The following is a 22,671-nucleotide window of genomic DNA, read 5'->3' on the forward strand; positions in this document are numbered from 1 at the left end:
GTCTGACTGCTTCCCTCGGCTCCCCTTCATCTGGCAGGCTACAGATCACGTCCCCATAGTTGCATCTTTGGGAGGGACATGCGCAGCCACCAGGGCTGCACAGATCTCAGTGGCACTCTCACAGTGAACTGCATCAGCCCCCCAGCACAGTAGAAATGGCAGGAGGAGCACTGGACTATAAGTCAAGAGTCTGGATGGCCATCCGGTTCTGCCCCTATGTGGACAGTGATCTCAGGCAAGCCACTGACTCTCTTCGGACCTATTTCTTCATCTATAAAACAAATTTTCAAAAAAAGACCTAAAAGTATTCTTAAGATCTAACTTTGTGTTCCAATTTGCAGCTTCCCCCAGGCAGAATCACAAGGTGGAGATGCCAGGACTCAGCCTGAGTGTGGGGGAGAGTTGCTCCAGCCAGTCTGAGCTCTGTGGCCTTTTGGGGCCCCACTATTCGCTCTGCTACAGGGTTGTCATTCTGAAAGGTATTCTGCTTAAATCTCCACATTCATCTTTAATGTTACAACGCCCTTGTGAAAGAAGTAAGGGGAAAGGTCTATCTCCCTCCCACTCCACCAGACAATATCTCTCGGGTTATCATTTCAGTTTCTCTTTGTACAAGTGTCTCTATGGAAAATTATCTTCTCTTCTTTTAGTGTCATTGTGCCCCAGAATACTCAGCACTGCTTTAAAAACTCATCCAAATGTCAGCCACCTTATTCACAGTCACACACATAACCTTCTCCTCTGACCAACAACTACTGCCCAGTGATAACTTCTTCCTAACTACTTAACTAAGACAAATAGTGCTCCCCTCTCCTCCCCATCTCTTGCATCCTGTCTCTGTCTCTGCCTCTGTTTCTCTCTCTCTCTCTCTCTCACACACACACACACACACACACACTCACTCTCTTTGGCTCTTCAATATCACCTTCCTTGGTTCCTATATCAAGGTCTTTCAAAATCATCCTGCTCTGCTGAAAGAAGGCAGTGGTGAGAGAAGGTACATATGTTTTTGCCTCACGGTATATGTACTTGTATTGTCAAAAGCCAAAATGTTCTTTAATCTAATACATTTGCCCTTTTGCTTTTGTCAACAATGTGAAGACAAATTTACTTCCAACACGTCAGTGGGGACTTCGAGGTTTCTCACAATTCTTTTGTTTCTTTTTCGATTCCTTACCATATTATCCTCTTCTAAACCCTTTACATTCTTTACAAACTAACAAACATCTCATGAACAGAAGCTTTGCTCACTACTTTCTGAGAAAACAGAGGTCATAGAATGTGAGCATGCTCATCTTCCTTCTTCTCCTATTCCTCTACTGACCAGAGAACCAGGTCCAAATCCCTCAGCATACCACGTAAGGCTTTTCAGATCAGCCTCTCAGTCTTTCCTACTCATCTGCTACCTAGACGGACCCTGCACTCCAAATCACACCTACGCTTTCCGATTCTCAGACAGAGCCAACATTTCCCCAACTCCCTGACCTTTATTTATGATGTTTTCTCAGCCTGGAATAGTTTCTTCCTTCCTTTCCCAAACCACACCTCTGTCATCTTCTGGAAATCCTTTTCTATCTTCAAGGCCAGTTCAAAGGCCACCTCATCCATGAATCCCCTCCATCAGCAGCTCCTGTCTGCACCATCACCACCAGCAGTTCCCAGTAACATCTCCCTACCTTTTCACTCAGCAGAATGATATTTGTATCTCTATTCCAGCACATTTTTTGCCTTGGATGGTATTTGTCTACCTTCCTGTGCCTTTCACTGGATTGAAAGTATCTTCACCATAGAGACTGTGTGGTTTTAAAACATTTCTCTTGGCTGGGCATGGTGGCTCACACCTGTAATCCCAGTACTTTTGGAGGCCAAGGCGGGTGGATCACCTTAGGTAGGGAGTTCAAGACCAGCCTGGCCAACATGGTGAAACCCCGTCTTTGCTAAAAATACAAAAATTAGCTGGGTGTAGTGGCGCCCGCCTGTAGTCCCAGATACTCGGGAGGCTGAGGCACAAGAATTGCTTGAACCCGGGAGGCAGAGGTTGCAGTGAGCCGAGATCGTGCCACTGCCCTCCAGCCTGGGTGACAGAGTAAGACTCTGTCTTAAAAAAAAAAGAATTATCTTATGGAGTAGGTTTTCAATTATTGTCAACTGGAGTTTGCTGAAGTGCATGGAAAGTGCTGTACTTCGCCTCATCATAAATTTGGAACTTCTACATCCCTTGCATCCTTCATGTGGATTCTCTTATGTTTACTTTTTAAATTTCACATCTTTTTTAGCATTTTAATCAAACTCTCTCAAGTCCTTTCAGAAATAAGTATAGAGTGTATATTTTAAATGCCTTATAACTTTGGGCTTTTCATTGTGGCATCTTCAGTTTTGAGGAAAATGTCTCATAACTCTTTAAAAATTGATCTGTCTTAAAATATATTTTAAATATTAAAAAGGAAAAACACAATGCTTCTTTATGATATATGGAATAAGTTAGGAGTTATGAGTCTCAAGGATACCTTTGCTATACATTAATACTCTTCTGCACAAGATAAGTAACATCTTTTTCTGTACAAAGTAAGTACACAATGTAGAGAAGGAAACTAATTAGATATGTACAGTGGATTGCTACTAGCTATTTTTCTGGTAATACGAAATAGTATGGAGGCTGGACATGGTGGCTCACGCCTGTAATCCCAGCACTTTGGGAGGCTGAGGTGGGCGAATCATCTGAGGTCAGGGGTTCAAGACCAGCCTGGCCAACATGGCGAAATCCCATCTCTACTAAAAATACAAAAATTAGCCGGACGTGGTGGCTTATGCCTGTAATCCCAGCTACTTGGGAGGCTGAGGCAGGAGAATCACTTGAACCTGGGAGGCAGAGGTTGCAGTGAGCTGAGATTGTACCATTGCACTCCAGCCTGGGTGACAAGAGTGAAACTCCATCTCGAAAAAAAAAAAAAAAAAAAAGAGTATGGATGGCAAAGACTTCCAAGTGCCTCCCAGAGCCCATTGTGCCCTTATTTCTTAGTAATGAAGACTCATTTTGGGTGACCTGGGGAGATACCTTGTTACCCAGTAAAAGACTACATTTCCCTGGTTCCCTTGCAGCTATTGCAGCCATATTATCATGCTCTGGTGAATGGGATGTAACTCTTAGTGCTTGTTGTAATGGTCTTTTTAATATGGGGGATGGCACATATTCCCTTTTGCCCAACCTGCTCCCTGGAACACCATCCATCTAGGATATGATATTTAGACTAAACCCTGGGAATGGTGAAGGAATCAGTTAGAAGGAACTGGGCGCCTGAGGACTTTGTGGATTTTCTTTACCAGTCCTAGATCGCTTACCTGCAGTTGTCTGTTATGAGAAAGAAAAATAAACTTCTCTCTTATTTAAGCTGGTGTCACCTGGGGCTTTTCTTTTGTATGCAGCCAAGCCTTCTGATCCTGATATAGATGACAGAGTCTTATGAAGGTAGACAAGGGAAGGTTGGAGATGTTTTTTAATCTCTGTGTTTTTCTATTCTGATCAGAAGAGAAAAGAAAATTCAAAAGCGGCTTGGATCAAAGAACCGTATCTCATTGACAAAGGAGACAGAGTGAGGGGAATGCCAGAGAGCTAATTATGAGTGCTCAGCCAACAGCAATGCCTGTGACACGCCTGCTCTGAAACGCAAGTGACCAGACAGATTGAAGCAGACTGAAGGGGCACGGTTTCATATCAGGTCGTGCTGTAGCACTCTTGGAAAACTCAAGTACAGCTGGTATAAGCAGAGCCCAGAAAGCCTCTGTCTAAAAGAAAAGATGAGGAACAAGCCGTAAATTGGTTAAGAAGTGAATACAAGGAAAACTTGGAGTGACTAATGATAACTGAGTTTTGTGAGCATATCTCTACATAATCTTTTCCCAAATTTATTTCATTTTATATATTTTAATATATTCAAGAGTGTTTACAAGTTGCTGGTGTTAAAAAAGAAACAAACAAAAAAACTCCTTTATAGGAAATATCCCCCCATCCACCTCATTGACAATACAATCATGTACTGTTTTTTAATTTTAATTTTTATATTTTTTGAGTCAGGCTCTCATAGACAGAAACAGAGCCATGTTTAGTTTAGGATTTATTATTCCCCACTACTCAGGTAAGACCCTTCTGAGTACTCTTCCTGATTCCTGGGAATTTGAGATTTTTTCACTCTGCCTGGGAACAGGCATTCCACCTCTCCCTGCACTGACATCTGGAAACTCAAAGCAGTAAGCTGGGGTATTTGTAGGGTTCGGTTGGTTTGGTTATTGTCTCTCAGGGATCACACTGTCCTTGTTGTCTCATGTCCAGTGTCGGGAAAATTATTGTTTGTTATATTTTGCCCATTAAAAAAATTGTTTCAGGCCGGGAAGTAAATCTGGTTCTTACTTCTCTATCTTGGCTAGAAGTAGATACCTCGTATCTTCCTTCCTTACCACAACTTCCTCTCCTTCCAATTTGCTTATTCAGGTACTCAGACCTTTCATCCACCCCACTAGACCTCCAGTTCATAGAGCCCTTTACTTTCTCCCAATCTATCAATACTCTCTCTTCATTGCTTTCCTTCATATGTAGCTTATATGCCATGCCTCATTTTTATTTTTTATTTTATTTTATTTTACTTTAAGTTCTGGGATACATGTGCAGAATGTGTAGGTTTCTTACATAAGTATACGTGTGCCATGGTGGTTTACTGCACCTGTCAACCCATCATCTAGGTTTTAAGCCCTCTGTGCATTAACTATTTGTCCTAATGCTCTCCCTCCTCTGGCCCCCCATGCCCTGACTGGCCCCAGTGTGTGTTGTTACCCCTCCTGTGCCCACATGTTCTCATTATTCAACTCCCATTTATGAGTGAGAACACGCGGTGTTTGGTTTTCTGATAAATGAACCAATTTTAACTAAAGTTCATACAATATTCAGATTCCCTGTTTTTACTTAATATTCTTTTTCCCTTCCAGAATCCCATTCAGGATGCCATATTACATTTAGTATGTTATCTTAGAATCCTCTTGGGTGTGATAGTATTTCAGGATTTCCTTGCTTTTGAATATATTGAGTTTTGGTAAAGTCTTTCGTAAAATATTTCTCAATTGGAATGTGTCTGTGTTTTTCTCATGAGTACACTGGGGTTATGGATTTGGGGAGGAAGACCATCACCACATCATATCAAGGGTGCGTGCTATCAACGTGACTTCTCACTGTTGATGTTTGACGGAGATAACCTGTTGATAATAACCTGACTGAGGTAGTGTTTGCCAGATTTCTCCACTGTGAAGTTACCTTTCCCTCCCTTTCACACTGTACGCCTTAAAAATGAGTTATTATACACAGGCCAGAGTTAAAGAGTGGGGAATTATGCTTCACCTCTTGGAGAGTAAAGTGCATGGCTCATTATTTTAGTAATGCTCTTGCCAGTGTCCTTAATGTCCTTGGACCTTTCCACTCACTTAACCCAGCTGATTACATGACATATGCTCAACAGTTTTTTGTTTTTGTTTTTGTTTTTGACACAGGGTCTCACTTCTCCCAACACCTGGGCTGGAGTGCAGTGGTGCGATGTTGGCTCACTGCAGCCTCGACTTCCTAGGCTCAGGTGACCTTCCCACCTCAGCCTCCTGTGAAGCTGGAACTACAGGTGTGCTCCACCATGCCAGGATAATTTTTTTTTGTATTTTTAGTAGAGATGGGGTTTTGCCATGTTGCCCAGGCTGGTCTCAAACTCCTGGGCTCAAGCAGTCTGCTCGTCTCGGCTTCCTAAAGTGCTGGGACTATAGGCATGAGCCACCGCACCTGGCCTTGCTCAATATATTTTTAAATGAATGGATAAATAAATGAGAGAGAAAATGGAGCATATATGTTAATTTCTGAAAACATCTTTGCCTATATTTCAAGCTAAATAATTTTTAAATTATTTTTTGTTTTAACTTTTAGTAGACAGAAGATCTTGCTATGTTGCCCAGGCTGCTCTTGAACTCCTGGACTCCAGTGATCCTACCTTGGCCTCTCAAACTGTTGGGATTACAGGCATGAGCTACCATGCCCAGCCATAAATAATTTTTTAAAAATTATTATTTTACAGTATCTATGTCTCTTTTATCAGTATAGATAATAATTATGTATATAATTATATATAAAATTAGGTTATTATTTATATATAAATATGTTTTCTCCAATTCAACATTACTTAGGATGTGTATTTGTTTATTTTTTTCCCCATAAAAGTCACGGAATTATTGGTAAGAACTAAGCAAATAATAGGAAAGTGTATGATTAAAAAAAGAAGGAAATTTAGAAATCAGTTTCTATTACTTTCCATTGTTACAGATTAGGAAACTTTTTTTTTTTCTTTTGCTTTGTTTTGGAGACAGAGTCTTCCTCTGTCACCCGGAGTGCAGTGGTGGGATCTCAGCTTACTGCAACCTCCGTCTCTCAAGCAATTTTCCTGCCTCAGCTGCCTGAGTAGCTGGGACTACAGATGTGTGCGACCCCGCCTGGCTAAATTTTTGTATTTTTAGTAGAGACGGGTTTCACCATGTTGGCCAGGCTGGTCCTGAACTCCTGACCTCAAGTGATTCACCCACCTCAGCCTCCCAGCATGCTGGGATTACAGGTGTGAGTCACCATGCCCGACCTAGGAAAAAGGTTTGGATAAGAGATGATTGGGCTAACGTATTTTTCAAAGCTCATATAGCTGATCAACAGCAGAATTAGGATCAAAGCTAAATTTCCTGATTCCAACCCAGTGTTCCATGCCATTACAGTGCTACATTTTCTTCCCCAGGTCTGCTTGTGTCCATTACTCTGTTTGCAGATAATCTGAATGTGTTTTACAGTCGAATTTGCCCTGGCAATGATACCGCAAGCTACATAATAATGGAGTAACTATGTGATTTCTAGAGCAATGTCACGCAATCTTACAGCATTACTTACAAGAGGTGACATGACACATGTGGTATGTTCTTACACTTATGTAAAACATACTTTGCACCATTGGTCAGTGACTTTGCTATTGGGGATTCAGTAAGTTCACTTCCCTACCATGCATCATCTACCATGTAGAGAATCTTATGCCAGATGCTAATAGAGAACTCTACTGTTTAGCATATGAATAATTAATAAATTAAGCTCTAAGAGAAGAGCCCATGTCCCACTAGACTCATCAGGCCATTATACCCTAAAAATTGGTTCCCTAAGTCTGGAAAAAGTTCCAAGAAGAACAAGAAGGTTTCTTACCTTTATATTTTAATTAAATATCGACATTACCACTGACGCCCTACATATGGCACCTAATGTTCATGGACAGGGGTGAGTAGAAATTAGGGTAGTAGGATTGATATGGTTTGATTGATATGGTGTCCCTGCCCAAATCTCATGTTGAATTATAATCCCCAATGTTGGAGGCGGGGCCTGGTGGGAAGTGATTGGATCAGGAAGGTGTTTCTCATGAATGGTTGAGCACCATCCCCTTGGTGCTGTTCTTGTGATAGTGAGTAAGTTTTGTGAGATTTGGTTGTTTAAAAGTGTGTGGCACCTCCCACCTCACTCTCTCTCTTCCTCCTGTTCCTGCCATGTAAGTTTCCTGAGGCCTCCCTAGAAGCCTAGCAGATGAGAGCATCATGCTCCCTGTACAGCCTGTGGAACCATGAGCCGATTCAACTTTTCTTTATAAATTACTCAGTCTCTGGTATTTCTTTATAGCAATGTGAAAACAGACTAATACAAAGATTAACAGAAAGCAAACCACGAGCTAAACATAAATAACACTACTTCAATGTGTAAGTTTGAAATCCACATACACAAATCTGTTGAGTAGAGCCAAAATTTGAAAATCTATTTGAGTTAAAGCCAAAATATAAATATTGGAGTCCAGATGTAAATTATCTGCAAGTATGATTTGATGTTAACTGTTAAGGTAGTCATTCTGACACTCACCAAGTATTTCCACCTTCTGGATATATAACTTAATTGCTTTTTCTGGGCTCCTTGTGATTGAGAAGGACCATGTGACTAGTTCTGGTCATTGGCATTGAGTTATTTCCAGGTTGGAGCATTTACTTGTGGGAGTAAGAGCATTCAGAATTATCTTTCTGTCTGGGATGGTAACTGGCAACTTTAGAAGTTGGTCCATCAGCCAGAGAGTCCCTGAGGGCCTATAATGAACACAGCCCCCTGCTATGGATAAAACTACATTACGAACATGTAGTGTTAACAAGAAGTAAGTCCTTGTTGTTTAAAGCCACCAATATTTTCAGAGTTGTTACCATAGCAAAACTTGGCTTATCCTGACAGATATATTCACTTTTGTTCTCGACTGAATTGTCTTAGGGATGAGTATTGGTAGGAGTCTGGGAACTTGAACTTTGAAAGAGTGGCAGGAAAAATAAAGTTAAGAAAGGGGGAGAGTTATAATGGGATCATACTAAGACAAATACAAACTGAATGCAATTATAGCCGACTTACTGGATTTTATTATTGTTGTTACTACTACTATCATGATTATTACTAGTAGTTCTTAAAACAACCTGGCTTGTAATCCTAGCACTTTGGGAGGTCAAGGATTACCTGAGGTCAGGAGTTTGAGACTAGCCTGGGAAACAGTAGGACCCCATTTCTACAAAATTACAAAAATTAGCTAAGTGTGATGGCACATGTCTGTAGTCCCAGCTACACAAGAGGCTGAGGCAGGAGGATCACTTGAGCCCAGAAGGTCAAGGCTGCAGTGAGCTATGATCACACCATTGCACTCCAGCCTGGGCAACAAATAAACAAACAAAAACAACCTGAAGATGACTGCCATTACATCCAATGACTCATCTTTGGTGTTGGATAGAGATAAAAAGGGAGGCAAGATCATTCTAACTTTTGGGCCTCTCAGGATAATGCAATAGCTATTCCTATCCTACATGGTAAGAATTTTGTTCCCTGAGTATTGATATTTTCTCTCTCCCAAATGCACTGTATGATTCTTCTAATTAAGGATATTTTCTTTTCTTTTAATGTATTTTTGGAACAGTCCTAAAGCTCATTAAAATCAAGCTGAAGACCAGCTTCACATGCAACCAGGGAATTGGCATCAGATGCCACTGTTGACCATTTCTTGGGCTGACTCACAATAGATGGATTGATTCTTACATTTTCATTTCCTGGAGCTTCAGGAATGTTGAATGAGATGGGGGTGGGGTAGGGCAGAGAGAAGTGCATTTGCAATCAGCAGTCTTTGAGACTTCAGTCTTTCTCACTGGTAACCAACTCAGTGAAGCAAACCAAATGAGGGACATTTTTCAAATCTGATTTCTCATAGCAGTTGTTTCTTTCTTTTTTATTTGACATGTGCCCTGTTGGATTGATTCTCTTATTCATTGTTCTTGGCCCTTGATGCTTTCTTTTTTCAATCTTCCCATTTTCCTTTCTTAATTAGAAATGATCTACAGGGCCCCAGAAGTTAAATAGTGCATTTAAAAGCTCATTTGCACAATAAAACTGTTGAGAGAAGAGTTGGCATTTATTGGAATTATTTGAATTGTCAGTGACCAAACCAGCCTGTAGTTCCCACATCTGGCTGTGCACCTGGGTTCCACTGCCCACTTTGATTATGGCCTTAGAGCTTCTTTGCTACCTGAAAACCTAGCAAAGAAGCTCCAAGGCTATAATTTGCTAGGTTTAACAGGCCCTACCTGTTAAATGATCCTGGCCCTCGATTCTGGATTTGAGTTTTGCCTACCACATCATGCATCAGACCTGTCTTCTACTCTTGCATTATCAAGAACTGGAACTCAAGCAGCATGCTCCTTGTTTTTTTCAAGTATAACATCATTCTAAAGAACTTCCTACTCTTCAGCACTGCAACAGGGGAGGTCCTTATCTACCAGTCTTGTTGCACTAAAGATGGGAAGTTTTTCTCTCTGTGTTTCTGTACACTAAGGAGACTGCACTTGCTGTACATGCTATGTAATTGTAGCTGCATTATCTACAATGTGTCAGATACTAGCACAAGTACTGGGGATATCGCAGTGAAGAAAGCAGACAAGAATCTCCCTACCCTCATGGAACTTATTCTGTGGCAATTACCAATTCGGGTACTAGTATGATTTGACATGAATTTTATAAAACTATACTGGCTTTTTATCCAGCTACTTCCATGTAAGTTCAAAAGTTCTTGCAATCTACAGATGAGTCTGAGTCATGTTCAAAATTAAATTTTTATCAGGATAGGACAAAAAGATGGTTGACCTATACAGGCATGTTTAGAGCCCCCCTGCTGAGCACAAGTATAGATCCAAGAAAATAGAAAATAACCAAGTATCACATTTGATTTCTCATGGCCACATAGAGAATGTGATTTTTGTTTGCCATTATATTAGTTGGCTCCTATAACAAGACCTGAGTTGGAATGAACCTGCCCCATTCAGCCCTTATCTGGAAAGGCTAACCAATACCATCTTAGACTAATTTTTCAACATAGCAATGGCAGACAACCTCCTGAACTTAGTCATGCAATGTATCTCTCCAGAGATAACCTTAGCATTAGATGGTAACTATTACACAATGAATGGGAGGGTGGGCGTGTGTGCTGGTACTTTGAGCTCCCCTCCCATCTGGCTTCAACTTTAAAAGCTTGTCTCTTGAGGGCACAGTGAGGCAGTTGGGAGGACACAGCCAGATTCTCCTTAACTCTCAAGTCTGCTGCATAAATTTGATGAGTCTTGTGGGGTCTGGGGAGAGGACACGGGGAAGCTACATTTACCCACAACTGTGACTGAGCCATCTTCCTGCTGTCAGGGACTCAGACCTAGGTTGAACATACTCATTACTTGGGCACAAGGAACCAAGCAATAGGTATACTCTATATGAATTACTATCCCAAGACTGTAGCAGGAATTCCTGCACCTCTTCACTGGGTCCCCTGGGGTCCTGTCCTATTTGTGATAAAGCAAACCCGGACTTTCTCTGTCCATGTACTAGTTACCATGGTGGGTCTCCATGCAGGCATTGTTGGAAACCATGCTTCCTGCTGCTGCTGAAACTTTATCAAATTAGACTGGAGGGACCATACAGTCTGCCAGAAATCAGGGGGAAGTAACCAAAGGGAATTAATATTTTTAAACCTCCTAGGGACAGAACAAATACCTGTCACACTATTCAGAATCTGCAATGCCTCTTTAAGCTTCCCTTGATTTATGAATAGTGTAGGACTAGTACGAGTTCTTGGCTCCCAGATTCACATAGAACTTGGACCAAACCTTGATTTGTTTTCGAGAATCTTGCCATGTGAACTTGAAGGATGTTTAACCATGTCATAAGTGAGGTCATCATCACTTTGAATGGAATCTAGGTTCTTCAAACCTAGGCTGATGTCGTATCAGAAAGGCTTCTCTTGACTGCTGGTAAAGGATGGGGGAATAGTCTGAGGTTCCCACTTGACTTCTGGGGCACATTTCTGGGCACACTCTTCGCTCCAGTGGAGGCATGAAGACTGGGGCAGAGGCTCTCTTATCTGAGAGTTCCTACTTGCTCCTAGATAAAACTGCTCCTCCCCAACGCTTTTTTTTCTTTTTTTTTTTTGAGACGGAGTTTTGCTCTGTCGCCCAGGCTGGCGTAGCACAATTTCAGCTCACTGCAACTTCTGCCTCCTGGGTTCAAGCGATTCTCCTGCCTCAGCCTCCTGAGTAGCTGGGACTACAGGTGTGTGTCACCACACCTGGCTAATTTTTTGTATTTTTAGTAGAGACGGGGTTTCACCCTGTTAGCCAGGATGGTCTCGATCTCCTGACCTTGTGATCCTCCTGCCTTGGCCTCCCAAAGTGCTGGGATTACAGGTGTGAGCCACCGTGTCCGGCCAATCTTCATGCTTTTTGTGGGGAGTATAAAGAGAGACTTATAAAATCTTGTGTATGTTTCTTGCAAAACCCTTACCTCTCCATTCCCTCCAAAATTCACAGACTCATCACTACTCTCTGCCTTGAGATCATCTGGATGAATTTCCTAGTGTTCTGTAGCCCTGATTGTGTCAGTCATTGAATCTTAGTTTCTCCCTGCATTCCTTCCTCATCTTCTGCACTCCCTACATTCCTTTGTAGCTATATTTTTTACCATAACATGTATAATCATCTAACATTTTATATATTTTACTTATTTGTCTGTATTTCCACCAGAATATAAACTCCATGAGGGCAGGAATTCTTGTTTGTGGTTTTTGTTGTTGTTCTCTTTTTCCTGTCTAGAATAGTGCCTGACACATAGTAGGTATTTAATAAATAGCTGTTAGATGAATAAATGAATGAATGTGATGGATACCCAGTACTTATTGAGAGTCACTAATTATTAGCAATACACATTCTCTTGTTTTGGCGACATAACCCCTTCATTGGCCTCTGGAGGAGGTATTAGCCATTTCTATAGTCTCTAATAGTGGAGGGACTCTCCAGAACCCCAATCATTATACTATTTTGGACATAACCCTTATAGCCCTTCTCATGTCAAACATTTACCAAAGATGTGACTAGTGGTGCTACTCTATCTAACCCTCCACATCCTTACTTCTCCCACCCCTGCTCCCATATGCATTATTATTATTATTATTATTATTATTATTATTATTATTTTGAGACAGGGTCTTGCTCCATTGCCCAGGCTGGAGTGCAGTGGTGTGATCTTGGCTCACCACAGCCTCTGCCTCCTGGGCTCAAGTGATCCTCCCACCTCAGCCTCCCAAGTAGCCGGGATTACAGGTGTATGCCACCGTGCTGGGTAATTTTTGTATCTTTTTGGTAGCGATAGGGTCTCGCTATGTTGGCCATGCTGGTCTCAAACTCCTGGACTCAAGTGATCTGCCCACCTCAGCCTCCCAAAGTGCTAGGATTATAGGCATGTGCCACCCACCTGGCTCCATATGTATTTTTATAAGACTTTTAATGGAGAAAAATAAGTTATCCAGATTTTTTACTACTATAGCCAAATTAGAGGTCTGAGGCATGTTGGGAAACTGGCATGTGGTGATGATCTAAGCAATCATCTTTGAATGACCATCACACTCACTGGGCTCATTATTTTCTCACTTTAATTTCTGAATCATTCACTCCTGCCGTGAAGCCAGAAATGCCGGGTTGATGGCTTGATGGCCTCTCCGGGAAGGCTGTGCCTGTGTGTAGCCCTACAAGCAACATTTTGCTGTGCCATTAAGCTGAAATGTCATCACTTTTATTCTACACCAGCCAATCAATCAAGCATTGCAAGGACCACCCCCCCTCCTCTTTAATGACTTATTCCATCTCGAAGCCTGCCTATGTGGTTTTGCAGGATAGAAAGAGAGTACTTAGATCATTTGTGTTGGCCTGACTTTGAGGGTTATATCTGTGGCTCTCCTACAAGTTTGTTAGTTGAATAGTCCCAGAAATACCAAAACATAAAGCAATAGGTCAGCATCCTCAATAGCAAATGAGAACACAGGAGAGTCTGAGAAGTACAAAGTCTCCTATTTTCATTGCTAACTTCCAGCTGGCCTTGGAGAAGCTCAATTGTGTCAATCAATTTTATCAATCACTTGCTTTTCTCAGGGCCAAGATCCCAGGCAAGTCCTCGTGAAACTGTGAGACACCAGAGCAACACTCAGAGTGCTATACTTACAGGTCACTCTCAGAGTGAGAGTGCCACACCAATAAAATCTAAACCCTCTTTCTACATCAATTATTTTTTTATCTCATGCCCATCCTGGTACTTCCCTTTACTCAGATGCATGCCATAACAACCACTCAGCAGAACTCAGCACAGCCAAATCTAAAACCTCCACATTGTTAGGTATAAAGCTGATTAGAAGGTCACCACTAATAGGTAACAGAGTCACTGGACATCCTTACAGATAGAATAACATTCCTTATTCCACCATCCCAGAAACTCAAAAGCAGACACATAGAAACCCCCTCTCCCATCACTGCTATTTTTGAACTCTCTGAATTCTAACTACGGCTACTATTATCCATGTCCACATCCACCCATGGTAGGCCTGGCTGTATTATCATGCCACTGGCACCTCTGATGGTCATTAGTAAGCCTGGTTATAAGCACCTGTGCTGAGAAAACTCTCTTCAGGGCCAGGACAGGTTTGCAGAACCAGTAAAAACAGGTTTCAAAGGACAGATCTGAGAACCAGCTCCATATCTGCCCTGAACCCCTGGCTTGTGATTCTATTCATGAAGCCCAATCTAAAAGAGAGTGGTCAGAGCCTGAGCCCCTCTAAGCTGCTGAGAGTGTAAAAGGTGCTACACCTTCAGGTGGCTCCATATAAATGGGAGGAAGATGTGTGGTCACCTAACAATCTTATCTTTAGTTCTGACTGCACTTTTGGTTTTCTAAACTTGTCTTCTTTTCTGGATTATAAGTTTGAAATATATTTAAGAGACTCATCCTCACAAAAACTGGCCTTTGACACATTTCCTGTGCATATGTATTTGTGTACCTATATGCACATACACGCACATTGTTGGATTAGGATCTGAATCTTTCTTATGGGTTCTCTAATACTGATTCAGCTCATTGAATCCTCTGCATTCCACTCTCTCCCACAACTCTTTCTCCTATGTTCAGTCCTTGTGACGCAGTGAACATTAATTTTTTTAAAGGACAGTCATTTTCACAGCACACTTTGGAGTCTAAAGCTCAGCAAAACCATATTCACACTGGATCTTTCATCAATATGAAACTTCTAGTCATCCAAGCTTTATGACCCACATATATCAGTTTCCATGGTCCACACATGGAATGTCTACAGCAGATATTAGATCCTACACTGCTCCCTGTTTCCGATGCTTTTGGGCTGCCGATACATACCTATCTCTGTGTGTACTCAGAATCACAGACTAGTTCTCCTTCCTCATCCCACTTTTCTCTTCCCCAGGTATATTTTCTTTCCTAATGGTGTCTATTTTATGTTGAAGCTAAAAAAACTCATGAACTAGCTTTCTCTGAGCATAGAGTACAGAGAATGAAAATGGGGAGCAGCTTGCGTGGGACTGTAACCCACACAGAGAAGACATCTGGATGTTTATGATTCCATGTGATTTAGAGAGTGGTTCTATAATATGCCATGTTCTTTGAGGGCAGGATTATTTCAAACTCATTTTTGTAGCCTACTTAGTGGCTCCCAGCATATCTGATACATAGTAAATGTTTAATAAATGTTTACTGAATAAATGAATGGTCTCAATAGCAGCACAGGAGGAAGATGATGTCACAATATCAATGTACTAGGTGACAGATGAGGGCAGATTTAGAAATTAAACTTCTAAAGCCTTGGGCTGCTGGATAGTCAAAGACAGTATAGAAGTGGAAGGAAGATAGCTCCTTGTGACCCACAGGGTCCCTACCATGAGAGTCAATAGGAGACCTCACCATCTCACCAAGAGGAGACAGTGCAGACATGGAGAAAATGACTAGAAGGACAAGAACTTGGAAAAAGGATTTTATACTTCATTTTCATTTTTTTTTTGTGGAGGGATAGGTATATTTAAATACTCAAGATGTGATTCACCAGTCATCAGATATAAAAAAATCTACTCTCATTTTGCTGGGTACTTTAGTGAAACAGAAAACTTTCAATTATCTCTCCTAATGGAATGAAAGCAATGGTACATATAATCAAAATGTCTTTTCTATTTGCCTTTGGAAAGGATTATGTGTGTTTTCCCCCAGCAGGTTTGCTTTCATAATGATAAGTTCTAGCTCAGGCTAATAATAAAATGAGTTAGCATTTTCACCATAAAATAACTGGTAGGAGAAGAATAAAAATGTGTTTATGGCAGAAGAAACTGATGCAGGGCCTAGGACGTGCCACAGTTAATCACTTACATGAATAATCTACTTGCAGCAAGTGGGATTCCGAACAGGGCAAAAGGCCAAGAGCAGCTGTATGTCCTGGGTTTTAATGATCCCAGAATAGATGTCCCAGGAGAAAGCTATTGCTAGTGTTATGAAAAATGTTAATGGAGAAAGAAGAACGGAATGGGAGTAGGAGAGCTGGGATTCTCAGACTTGATAGCCCAAGGGAGGCCATATAACCTCTTTTTGTCTCAATTTTCTTATTTATACAATGTAATAATTCATTTGCTCTGCCTACCTAGTAGGTTAACTGGTCAAAAGAAAGTAGTGGTCAAAAGGGCTTATAAAAGTATTACGTTATGAAAATGTAAAGTATTGATAGACAAATAATGAAATACTGTTGGCACCTCCTTTGAGGACACATTCCTTGTTTAATTCCTCCATGCTTGGGGTCTTTGGCTGTGGCTTCTGAAACTTACCCCTGTTTAAAAAAATAGTCCAATTTTTAAACAATTCTGCTGTTTAAGGATAACTACTTTGATAATGTCCATTCATCCTAAGGAATGGATGCCTCATTTCTCAGGTAATAGCTTCATTTTAACAGGAACCTCCTAGCTATAATAGCTTAATTTAGTGGTTCTCAAAATGTGGTCCCCAAAATGTGGTCCCTGGACCATAGCATCAGCATTACCTGGGAATTTGTTAGAAATGCAAAATTTTGTATCTGTCCAAATCTTACTGAACCACAAACTCTGGGGGTGCAGTCCTGCAGTCTGTGCTTTAACAAGCCTCCCAGGCAATTCTGATGTACACTCAAGTTTGAGAACTACTGCTTTAGTGCCCCACAAAAAGGGAATGCTAGGAATTGGGCATTGGTACATGCCATGAAAAGCTTTTTTTTTTTTTCTTTTTCTTTTTCTGTAAGGAGTAGGAAGCAGCTTGTGGGACTTTTCAAATTACACAATATGCTGGCTATTCAGAGCTAGACCCACAGCGACATGCTAAACCACGTCAAATGCACTGTCATACTTAAAGTGATATATTTGTCACCAATTCATTTGTATATTTGTATATGTATAGTATATATAGGTATGTATATATGTACATATGTATATATATGATGATGACTCAGTACATCATTTTCTCAGGAAGGTCTTACATATGTATTTGTATTATATAAATTATATGTATATATGCCTTGCATATGTACATATGTATGCATATACATACATTTAAATGTCACTAAATAAAGAAAATGAGGTACTGAGTATATCGTTTTCTAAGGAAGGTCTTTTTCCTGACTACCCTATTTAAAAATGCATCTCTACTTTTGGCACTCTCTACCTTCCTTTCTTATTTTCCTTTGTAGCATTTTGCACCTTCTAGTACGCTGTGTTATTCATTTTGTTTATTGTCCGTTTCTCCCAGCTAGAATGTAAGCTCCATGAGGGAGGCCTGTTTTGTTCACTGCTGTGTCCCTAGCTCCAAGAACTGTGCCTGGCACCTAGTAGGCACTCAGTATATATTTGTTGAATGAATGAGTGAGTGAGCAACTGCTGAATCTGGGAGATGAGAAAGTATTGGGATCAAAACACTGAAACACCTGTAAGCACCCTTATTAGTTAGTGTCGCTACCGCATGGGAGCCTTGCCTCTCTCTGTTTCTTCTCTGGGCTCTGAGATAACACTGAAAACAAGCTTTGGTAAGCACCACTCTCAGGGATTTACTTCACTACACTCCTTATCATTTCAAAATACTATCTGGTTTTTCCTAAAAATGGGGATAGTGTCCTGATGGATCAACATGATTATATGGCTGGCTGGGGCTTGGGGGCAGTCTATTATGGAACGGATATGCAACAGAACAGAGTGTGACATATTTTGGGGGAAAATAGTCTAAGAATGAAAATCAGGAGTTCTGAGTTCTAGTCTTTATTCTGCCCCTAACTTGCTATACGGTCTTGGGCACATTGCTTGGGCAACTAGCATTTCTGGGTCTCAATTTCATCAGTTGATCTCGATCATCTCCAAGGTCCCTTTCAGTTGTATTTAAATATCCACTCATATGTGTTACTTAATATCTGTCTCCTCTACTGGTAAGCTCTGTGAGAACAGGGACTGTTTACTCACCCACTTCATAATGCCCAGCACTTGGAGGCACTCGAAAAATATTTGCTAAGTAAACAAATCCCTATGGAAACCAAACGGTGATTTCTGCCTCATCAGCCTGTGCTCTACACAACCAAGGCACAGATACATGGATGTGTGCTACAAAGACCCTGGCCGTCAGGGTTCTCCAATCACACAAGGAAGAGCAGGACACTGGTCTGCACCCTGAGGGCATACAGAACTGCACAGTTCCTTGATGTGAACACCTGTGGGAGGTGTGCAAGGAAGACCCCAGGCTGGGCACCTGGGCCATCAGCCCAGTGGCCTGGAAAAGCATGGATTTGGGGATGAGAGATCTGAATTTGAATCACAGATCTGCTATGTTCTAGCTGTGAGTTATCTACTTCTCTTCATTTGGAAAACAAAGTACTACCTGCCTCTCAGGATGGCTGTGAAAATTAGAGGAGGACATCAAGTGTCTTCCTGGTACCCGGTGTCAGAAAAGCGCCCAGTGAATGGAAGCCTCCTTGACTGGTTCTGCCTCCCCTTCCCTTTATGAAGCCTTTAAGCCATGAGGTTCCTAACAATGCCTCTTTTCTAAAGAGTTGGCCCAAGTTTGCTACTAGCTCATGGGAGTGCCTTAGCTCAGTGGTACCCAACCTTTCTGGCACCAGGGACTGGTTTCATGGAAGGCAATTTTTCTATAAATGGGAGAGGTGAGGGGGTGGGTGGGGGATGGTTTGGGGATGAAACTATTCTATCTCACATCATCAGGCATTAGTCTGCAGCCCAGGAGCTAGGGACCCCTGCCCTAGCTAGTCTTGGCTGGAGGGGCATAAAGATTGGGATAAAAAGTGTTTCTCAAAATATCTACCTTCAGAGATATATATTTTCCCCTTTTTGATTCCAGTTTGCCTAATGAGATTTGTAAATTGCTATAGCTTGATATCAAAAGGTTTAATTTTGTAAATAGAATTGAACCATTGATTATCACTTGAACGTGCTGAGGACTACCACTGAAAAGCACGAGTTTGAACTTTGCCTGTCTCTCTTTTTGGCTGCTTTTCTCTCCCTTCTACCTTGCTCCCTCACTCCCTCCCTTGTGGAGTCAATTATACTCCTGTTCCTGTCCTGCCCCCTCCTCTGCCTTCCCACCACCACACTCATCTTCTACCTATGATTATCTTTATTCTGAAAAACAAATTCTGTTGCTAGGCAACCAGAAGACAAAATTGCTGTGGTTGATATGATTCTCATTAGTGCTGCAATTGCAGTGGTGCCGCCATCATGCCGGACACACGCTCATTGCATCTGTCTCCAGCTTGACAGATCTTTCTGGAAAGTGGGATGGGGAGGATTCTTGGCAGAGAATTAAGGGCCTCAGCACTCAACAGAAAGTATTTATAAATCACTGTATATCAACAGCCTGCTTTAGAATCATTTTATTAGAACACATTCAAGAAAGTGACATACGGAAAAAAGACAGCAGCAATTCTCAGTCATGCAAATGCCCGTGTTAAAGTTCTCCATTGGATTTAAATTCAAGTACAAAGACAGTCCTTTCCTGAGCCAGGTGCAATTCCAGAGAATGACACTTTGCATTGAGAGCACGATTCCTTCGAAAAGTTCAGAACACTGAACAAGTCACATCCTCACAATAAGATTGTGAGATACATAAAAGTGTAAACTTTTTTAAGGATTCCTTTACCCTGCCCTCCCCCATAACCCAGCCAGGGAAGTAAGCCCAACTTCAGGACCTCTCAGAAATCAGGTTTAATCTATTGAAAATAAAGCAGTGGGCCTTTAAAAAAAAGTTAGAAAACGAGTGTATATATGAAATGGAATCATCATCTCTGCCTCTTGCCTTGGTGTGGGGTTTCCACGAAACTCTGTGTTTGGGGTTAGGGCTCTCTCTTGAGTGTGTTGGAAACTGGAGGACTTTTAAAACTTTTTTTATTATGAAAAATTGCAAACATATACAGAAGTGGAGAGAATGGTATAATGAATGTCCATGTACCATTATCTAGTTTCAACAATTACCAACATGTGGCCAGTTTTCATTTATATCTTCTCACACTTCCCACCCACCCTCAACAGGATAACCTGAAGCAAATAGGGGCTGGTAGGGTGGTCTTTGAACCAGAGACCTCAGGAGGGAGGGAGGTTATAGAGGAGCTAGAAAAACATGAAAAAATCTGGGTAGGCTGAAGCAGATAGAAAAATTGTTGAGGAAGTGGTTGTTGCCAGTGTTTGGGAAAGGCTAAAGTTAACCCTCATCTTCTCTACCATACATCATCCCTTCTTCTTCCCTCTTTCTCATGATGTGGGGATGCAAGCTAGATTAGAATGATGGGTTTTTCCAGATTGGGGGCCACTGATAATAGAAATGTTCATCCTGGTGTAAACTTCAGAGACAAGTGTGTCCCTCTAATTAACCTCTTCACTCATGTTGCAGACCACTAGGGCAGCAGGGGCCTGGGCGTACCTGCTGTTCTGAGTGGGATCTGGGGGAAGTACATTGGGCCATGGGGCCTCTCACAGGTCCCTACTGCCCCACCATTTTAGACTTTGGAGAGAAGCTCAGCAACCTCGAATTGCACCCAGTAGAGAAGAAGGGAGCCCCGAGGGTGAACCCATGGCCCAGGCGGGGAGATTTTGCTTGGAACATGTTGCCCTCTGAGCAAAGGCTGCACCCCACACCAGCCCTGCCAGAGAAGTCTCAAGAGAGGTGGGTGATTGGAGTCCTGGTGGGAGGTCCCAACGGTGCCACGGCTAACCCGGTGAGCTGCAGGGACAAGTCCCAGGATGCGCGCTAAACGTAAGTGGAGAAAGGATCTCCAGGTCCCAGGTGCCACCGAGGAACAAGGTTGCCATCCTGTTAAGAAAAGGGCCGGGCTCTGTGATTTGCATATAACTTTGCAAAAATCTGCATGAGATCCCGTAGCCCTTATAGAAAACAGAGTTAAATCATCAGTGCAACCTATTGTATTTCTAGTAACCCGATGCAGAGTGCAACCTGACAAACACACAATCATTTTGTAGAAGAGGATATGGAGGAAACAGAGTGTGTGTAAGACTTTCCTTGGTCTGAAGGTTCAGAAGGAGCCCACCAAGTCCACAATCCAGAGGAGGATCACTGATGAATCACTTTTACTAACTTTGTTGGAACTCAAATCCATATGCTTTCATCCCATTAGACACCTGTAAACCAGTCCTGCAGTGGCTTCCCAGCGTTCCAGACCCATAAGCAGGAGTTGAGTCAGAAATAATAGAAATGGGGATGCATTAAATGTGAGGTTCTAGTGACAGTGATCATTAAAGTTTATTTCAGATCCTTTATTCATTTTGTTGTTTAAGCTGTCTTAGGGCCCCTGTGCCCTACCAGCAAGTCTTGCTATATAACATTTAACTGGGAGAAAGAAACTGAGAAAAGTTTACCCATTTATATAGTACATCTTTGATAGCAATGGACTTAAAATTCATGATTTAAGTGTTTCCAGGGACCATGACAGGTGGCAATCTGTAATTTTTCCAAGGCATGCAGTTGGTTTGGGCAGACTGCAAGGCTGCCTGAGGGAGTGAATTCCTGAGTGAGAGAGTGAACGAGTAGGGAGCCAAGCTGGAGACCCAGCTTCCATATGCAGCATGGCTTACACCATCTCTACTGGGCCATCTGAAGCAAGGAAATCACTGTTTCCTTAAGAAAAATGACCTCTCAAAGAAGGTCAACTTGTAGCGCTCTTAGAAGAGTGATCTATTCTAAAGAGCAATGGCTCTTGGCCAAGAGAAAAGTTCAGGATCAATTCCAGAGTATAATCTCACAGTCTCACATTGACTGTGGCTCAGCTCCATGATGTAAAAGGTTCTATCACACTTGCCGCATGGAAATGAGAAAAACAGTCTGAAACTCTCTTAGTAAGAATCCAGCTGGGCAAAAACTGTTCATTTAGTGAGATAAAATACTTCAGCATCAAGCTGAAGTGGTAGTTACCCTGAGCTTCCAAGAATATAGGGTATACTTAGGATTCAGAGAGGAGATGAGATTCTGAAGACAGCCAGGAGCTATATACATGCATTTGTGAATAACTCATGGCAAAGGGACTGGTGCACCCACTGATCCCAACTTTACCAGGGCAAAAGTGGCTCAAGAATTTTAAATCACAGTCAGCCGTGGTGGCTCACGCCTATAATCCCAGCACTTTGGGAGGCCAAGGTGGGTGGATCACGAGATCAGGTGTTCAAGACCAACCTGGCCAACACAGTGAAACCCCATCTCTACTAAAAATACAAAAAATTAGCCGGGCGTGGTGGTGGGCACCTGTAATCCCAGCTACTCGGGAGGCTGAAGCAGGAGAATCACTTGAACCTGGGAGGCTGAGGTTGCAGTGAGCTGAGATTGCACCACTGCATTCCAGCCTGGGCGACACAGTGAGACTCCATCTCATGTACCCTAGAACTTAAAGTATAATTTAAAAAAAGAAAGAAAAAAAAAGAATTTTAAATCACATTTTTTTCTGTGTGCAATGTCATTAGCATGGAAGGTGGCATCAGCTGTCCTGATTAGCTAGACCCCCCCCCACCCCCACACCATAATTCACTGTCATTACCAGGTTTTTTAAATAGATGGGCTATGAGGCCTACAGAATTTATTTCAGTGGCAGGATTTAATAGTCTTATAAATGCTAAGTTTGGCATTCTGCTTTTTATATGGTTGTTAAAATTCTGAAGAGGATA

General features: G+C 41.9%; 1 protein-coding gene across 4 annotated transcripts in view; it reads right to left on the reverse strand.

Annotated features, from left to right (window-relative positions):
- KALRN (kalirin, RhoGEF kinase) overlaps positions 1 to 22,671 on the reverse strand; it is a 651,545-nt gene that overhangs the window by 200,389 nt on the left and 428,485 nt on the right. The window contains exon 34 of one of the 4 annotated variants that reach the window (XM_011971543.1): positions 19,364 to 20,812. The exons of the other annotated variants lie outside the window; for them this stretch is intronic. Coding sequence (XP_011826933.1) covers positions 20,750 to 20,812 — 63 coding nt within the window. The 3' untranslated portion in view covers positions 19,364 to 20,749. Of the gene's footprint in view, positions 1 to 19,363; positions 20,813 to 22,671 lie in introns of those variants that run through there. 4 annotated transcript variants of the gene reach the window in all.

The sequence above is a fragment of the Mandrillus leucophaeus genome, unplaced genomic scaffold (genome assembly GCF_000951045.1).
Source record: "Mandrillus leucophaeus isolate KB7577 unplaced genomic scaffold, Mleu.le_1.0 Scaffold123, whole genome shotgun sequence".
Taxonomy (NCBI): Eukaryota; Metazoa; Chordata; class Mammalia; order Primates; family Cercopithecidae; genus Mandrillus; species Mandrillus leucophaeus.